Source organism: Cariama cristata, unplaced genomic scaffold (genome assembly GCF_000690535.1).
Source record: "Cariama cristata isolate BGI_N322 unplaced genomic scaffold, ASM69053v1 scaffold12882, whole genome shotgun sequence".
NCBI lineage: Eukaryota > Metazoa > Chordata > Aves > Cariamiformes > Cariamidae > Cariama > Cariama cristata.
The window spans coordinates 26107-32740 of NW_009603292.1; the positions used below are offsets into that span (position 1 = coordinate 26107).

The 6634-nt window shown below is 37.9% G+C and overlaps 1 protein-coding gene across 1 annotated transcript; it reads right to left on the reverse strand.

The window, feature by feature from the left end:
* Window positions 1–1245: 1245 nt before the first annotated feature.
* ORAOV1 (oral cancer overexpressed 1) lies at window positions 1246–6209 on the reverse strand (the record flags this gene model as incomplete). Its single annotated transcript, XM_009695125.1, has 4 exons — window positions 1246–1314; window positions 1668–1785; window positions 2818–2888; window positions 6104–6209. Coding segments are annotated over 4 exons (364 nt in total), but the record flags the coding sequence as incomplete, so codon positions are not given.
* Between the last annotated feature and the right edge of the window lie 425 nt (window positions 6210–6634).

Here is a 6634-nt window from a genome sequence, read left to right on the forward strand (position 1 = left end):
TCCATACAGTCAGCAAAACTGTTTTTATCTTCAGAGTCCAAAATCCCAAAATTTTATCAGAATGCACGTCCTTCATATCCAAGGTGTGAATACACAGCGTATGTTTTAAAAATTCAAGTTGCTTATTTTTTGTATAATAAAAAAGCTGTACAAGTAAAACAGGACTGAGGTCTAGATGGCATGAAGTAGTGCTGTTCAAGCATACAGCCATATTAAAATATGTCTTTCACCTGAGATATTTTACCGTGTGTACAGCTTCCGATACTCATGGTAGTCAAATCTGTCTTTATGAAGCTATACCATGCCATGTAGACTTAGCCAGACAAGCATATGTTACAATTGATGAAAGGTCTTCCAGAATTCATTATGTAACTGTATAGCAAATAGTATGCAAAGACATCCAGCAGCCTAATCTAAAATATCTTTCAGGTAAAATAATTGACTGTATTTCTCTTAAACTAACATAGTTGAATACATGTAGCTGACGGCATCCATTTTTTGGAATGAGACTAAGGAGTACATTTTCAAGACTGGAAAATAAAAAGCTATTCCTTGATAAAACATACTAATAAATACAGTAATTCAGTATCACAACTCTTCTGGTAGTCAGGTTTCTCTCACTGATCACTTAAATTGCTAGCTTTTTGGGTTTAGTGTCTTCCCCACCACCACCAGATCAGTCTGCAGAACTACTGGAAAAATAGCAAAATTTAGCTACTTTATGAACAGGTATCTTAATCTTTCTCCTTCACATTCTGACTTCATTTGTCATTCTATCCTTTACCCACAAAAATGTTTCCCACTGCAAAGTCTGCAGGCGATTGATTATATTTTTACTTCACCTAAAATATCTACACATTGTGTAAACTGAATGATCTGCATACACAGATTTTTAAATAACATACACCCCTTATATAAGGAAACTTTGCAAATGCATGTGTTTTCCTTTTGAGGAATTAATCTGTCAGCGCAAGGCTAGTGAGGAATTAAAGCAAATACTTCTATTTAATAGGTTTACACACTAGCGTTTCAGTGATCCTAAATAAAACCTGGAGATAATAAACATTAAATGACATACAAGAAGTACTATCGCAAGTTCAACGGTTTTCCCTTTCCCCTTTAACATTTAGCACTTCTTCATTATTTTGATTTTGTTTAAAATAAGAGTAGATAAATACTTTTCCAGTTATCTGTTCTTATAATGTTTCTTCTTTGGTCATCCATGTTTATCTTCATCTGTTATATTCAAAATGTTAGTGACGATCTTTCAGTACCGATTCTAAAATCGGACTGAATATTTAGCATTGAACAAACCTAAAAAAAGAATACACGAAAGTGTTTCAAAGCATCTATTTTCCAAGAAAAATGTTCAACAAAACTCCCAGTTCCTCCATTTCTTGTCTTCTGGTCCCACTTGTAATTCACTGTCAAATAATATTTTCAACTTTCCTTTTAAAGAATATTTTTCTTTTATTTTGCATTTGCTACTGGTTGGGGAATTCTCAAGTATTTTCACTTAATTCACTTCATGTCAAGTATTTTACTATGACTGCAAAAGGAGAAGAAATACTCTGCACGAATACTGTGTTTTTGAGCAAGTTTAGACACTAAATATTTTCTGAAATTAATATAATTTTATGCTAAAATAACAACTTAATCCCACAAACCTGTTTAAATTTTCCTCTGATTTTTTCCAGATCTTCTTGCAGCTTATCATAAGTGGGGTCTTCATATGGGAATTTCTGAATCATCCCTATTAATGAATCCAGAGTCCTTATCTTTTTGCTAAAAAAAAACAAACAACAAAAAAAACCCAACAACAACAAAAAAAAAAACCAAACAGAAAAACCAATGAGCCTACTAGGGAAGTTTTTTCAATCCATCAACATGAAAATTATACTAATACTTACATATAATAATTGAGAGCGTAGAACCCAGCCCTCCATCCTTCTTTAATTCAACTTCTCTCATCTAGCTCACTGAGAGTGTATATTTGATACATATTTAAACCATAATTAGAAATTAGGCTGCAGCACAACTGACAAAGTTAGGGTTTCCCTTTTAACTTACCTGCCAAAAGTTGAGAAATATTCAAGAATCTTCAGAAATATTGATTAGATGACTGAGCAAAATAAAGAAATGTAATAAAAAAGCTCACTAGAACACATATCAAAATGGCTGGCAGTACAGTGGCAACTCTGTCAGATAAATTAATCAAAACTGGGCAGACAAAAAATTATAGAGAAAAGAATGAAAGTCATAGAAAAATGTAGCTTGGAAGGGACAGCTGGAGGTCATCTAGCCCACCTTCTGCAGAAGGACTAACCTTCAAAGAAGGTGGACTAACTTCAAAGCTAGATAAGGTTGCTCAAGGCCATCTCCAAACAGATTTTTGAAAATCTACAAAGATGGAACTTCTAGAGCCTCTCTGGACAACGTGCCCCAGTACTTAGCTGCTTGCACTGTAAAGGACCTTCTCCTTACACACTATTAGAACTTTTTTCAAATGGTGAAAGTTGCCTATTGTCCTTTCACTGGGCACTTCTGCAAGGAACATGTCTCCACTTGATCTAGAACTTCCCCTGTTGTGGTACAACTAGGTATCTCCTTTGTCTTCTCTTCTGCAGGCTGAAGAAACTAAGTTCCCTTATCCTCTTTTCAGTATCATACAGTCCAGCACATGATACCACCCGAGTGGCCCTCTGCTCACCTTTCTTCTGTTTTTCAGTAATTCTTTTGTATTTGGGAAGAGGCAAAACTGGACATCATAATTTGAAACAGTATTAAAAGGAACATTAGGGGTTTTTTTAACCTTACCTGTTCTTTTCATCCGTGCATTTCTGGAGCAGACACTGCCATGTCAGTGCAAACCCAAGGTAGCAGCCAATCTGTGAATTTATAGGAATGTCATGAGGGGAAAAAAACCAAAACATGTAGTATATATAGTCAAATAAAAATAGAGCACTACATTGTATCCCATTTTTCAGGAAACAAATCATTGGATATAAAAACATGTTTCTATGCTGGTAAGTTCTGTAAATTAGGGTAGGATAAATGAGGGCTATCTGTGTTACACAGTGCAAAAGTCAGAAAACTTCTTTAAGAATCTGGTCAGCATCAGAGGACAAGATATTAAAAATGCAGCATAAAAAGCAATTCTGCAAAGCACTACCTGCACTTTATATACTTTGAACCCCCAAATGTATTAAAGTGTGGTAGCAGGGAGACAGTTAGAAAACAACCTATTTAAGATGTTTTGGTAAGTATTCGGTTTTGCTGCACTGTCAGTTTAAGCAGCCCACGTACAGCCCTACAAAAAAGTATACCAGCTGGACCAAGGGAGCTACCAAATTGTTGTGGTTTAACTCCAGCCAGCAACTAAGCACCACAGAGCCGCTCGCTCACTCCTCCCCTCCCCAGGTGAGGTGGGGAGGAGAATCAGAAAAAAAGGTAAACCCATGAGTGAAGAACAGTTTAATAATTGAAATAAAATATAATAATAACAACAATAATAATAGTCATAGTAATGAAAAGGGAGATGACAAAAAGAGAGAGAGAGAAAAATAAAATCCAAGAAAGAAGTTACGCACAATACAATTGCTCACCACCCACTGACCGATGCCCAGCTCGTCCCCTAGCAGCGATCGGTCCCTCCCAGCCAGCTCCCCCCAGTTTCTATACTGGGCATGCTGTTCTATGGTATGGAATATCCCTTTGGGTAGTTCGGGTCAGCTCTCCTGGCTGTGCTCCCTCCCAGCTTCTTGTGCACCTCCTTGCTGGCAGAGCATGGGGAACTGAAAAGTCCTTGACTTAGGGTAAGCGTGACTTAGCAACAACCAAAACAGCAGTTTGTTATCAACATCATTCTGGTACTAAATCCAAAACACGGCACTGTACCAGCTACTAGGAAGAAAATTAACTCTATCCCAGCTGAAACCAGAACACAAGTCAACCAAAGAGGAAACCACACTTTTTTTTCCTGAGTTAATACGCAAACAATTTTACCAGTCTAACTCTAGAGGGTAGCATGGAATCAGAAAGCAGCATGAGGAGCTAAGTTAGCCTTGCTGCCAGAACTTTTCATTACAAGTTTGGACATCAAATGAGATACGAATATAGGTAAGTTCTGCAAAACACCAATTGGATAAGTCAGCTGAAGTCCCTTTCAGAAACAACTCAGTATTCACAGAAAAACAATGCAGACACCTGAAACAAAAGTTAGCTGACTTTGAGAAATTAAGTGCAAAATTGCAGCCTAATCCCACTTTAGTCCATACATGTGCATGTGCATACACCTGCCATTTAAATTTACAAAATACTGTTGGACTTGTGAGCTTCTGTGGCCTGCACACCCCTTCAGAGTAGAGTGGGAGTGTTTGGTAGCTCCATTCCTCTGTTAGTTATGCTTGTTAAAGTACATAGTGGAGGTTCTTTTTAAGGCCTAAACGTGGGTTTGGGATTTCATATCCCATTAAACACTCAAGCACATTTGAAGCGAGACTTCCAGTTAATTTCTTGTTGACAGAAATTTAATTTGCATACCCTAAAACTGCTTAGAGACACAAGGTAAATGGAGACCACTGACAGATACAGCAGTTACTACTGCTGTAAACACAAGCTACTACGTTAAAACACACCTGGCCCCTGGACACTTGGCCGCAGACTTCTCAGCATAATTAGCACTACCCTACCACCGGTGCACACTGCCAATCTTCTACTTGAGCCCAAGCAGATACTGTGTCTAAGGCTGTCTGAGGGATGTGCCCAAAACCAGACACACTTTAATTATAATGTCTTACTTTAATTCTCTATCAAGCAAGGCTGGTATCAGATCAGTATCATAAATTTGCCCAAGACACAAAATAGGCTGACAGGTGTAATATCAACCAAGTCACCCTTTCTCTCATTTAATGTGACTCACTGTCCATAACCCTACTGTCCTCTGGAGCTTCCACAATGTAAGTAGATTAGAGTACTTCTCTACTACGGTCTGTCTAGGCCCATTTTGTATAAAACTATCTAGCTTTACAGACTGCTGTTTAACATCCTCATCTTGCAACTACATAGTTGTTGCTTAAGCAGGAAAATATTTCATCACTGTACATCTCTGTATCACGTCAAAATGCAACCCAAAATTTTACAATAATCATCCTTTCAGAATTTAACAGTTTACCTTCTTCACTTCAAAATGGATTAATGCCATTGCTATTGTTCTTTCTATAGATAATTAACTTTCTGAAACCTGAAAATATCAAAAGGGCCAAGTGCCAAATTACCCAAAGGTCTTCAACAGATCGAATAGATTTAGATTTGTGGTGCTGTACTTGAAATAAGGCCTGCCATGAATCCTGTAGTACAGCTTCCCATCAAATCTAAAAAAAAAACCAATTCAGGTCCAAAAATACTGTAACTACATTATACAGCACTGAACATACCACGTTATGATAAACTTGAGCTGAGCATATGAGACAAGTTAAGGTGCCTCACCACCACTCTCCAGTCCTTTCATTTCTAGGAAGGCTTATTGATTCAGGTATGCCATTGCGTGAGCAGGCCAACACAGACCTGACTCCACTTACTAAAGAATAACAGTGCCTCAACCAACAAACTCTTCCAGTATTAAAAATAACAAAGAGTGCAACAGAGACACACAGAATTGCCCCTTTATGGTTCTCCACCCAAGATGTTTCAATAGTCCATGTTTTTCCCTAATGCTAAGCCACAGGAGACCGTACAGGAGGGCCTTTAGCCACAATTTTGGGTTACAAAAATAAATGTACAGTACATCATCATTTTTTTCTGAGCAAGATTGTTTGAATTTATTTGTTTGTTCTTATCCTGCATTTCAGAAAAAAAAAAGTAATTGAAATCCCATATAGCAAATAAGCTCAGAAAACATAAAACCATAAAACCATCTCTTTAACTGTTCAAATCAAAATACCACCTTTAAAATAGTTTTATGGGTCCTCTTGCACACATACAAAGCAGTATAATGCAGCAGGCCTCAGACTACCAATATATCGGACTTTGCCTAACAGTTTCTGTGTTACAGTAATTTTCTAATGACAAAAACATTGCGATTGTGAAGTATTTCACCATTTACCTCAGACCCGATCTTGGCACCATGAAGCGATCCATACCTCCTTCCCTCAACAACTCCAACGTGACTGCCTTCGGCATACCCCTCCTGATACCCCTCACCATGAAACCTGTGAAGACAGAAGTATAATTTTTTTATCACCTATTTCCATTTCATATCAAACTCACACGGCACACAAGCAACTCACAGAAACAAAAACATGCTGCATCATCTCTGAAATCCAACTATCCATATTTAGAAATATCACATAACACTGATTTAAATTAATGCAGTTATGCACACTGTGACCTTTTCAAACAAGTTTATAATAGTTTGCCAAGAACAACGCGCTCTGTAATCCAGCTCAGTACTTTCACCAGAATAACACCACTAGCTACAAGCTCACAACTCCGGGTCAAGTTTCCAGACAGAAGAAGAGCCGAGATGGAGCAGGTCGGTCACTCAGCAAGCGCAAAGAAGTGAATTTCCCCTACCTTTCTCCTTCCTAGCCCCTTCCCGGGCTCATTACCCGCCCTTCGCCCCTCACTTTCTCCT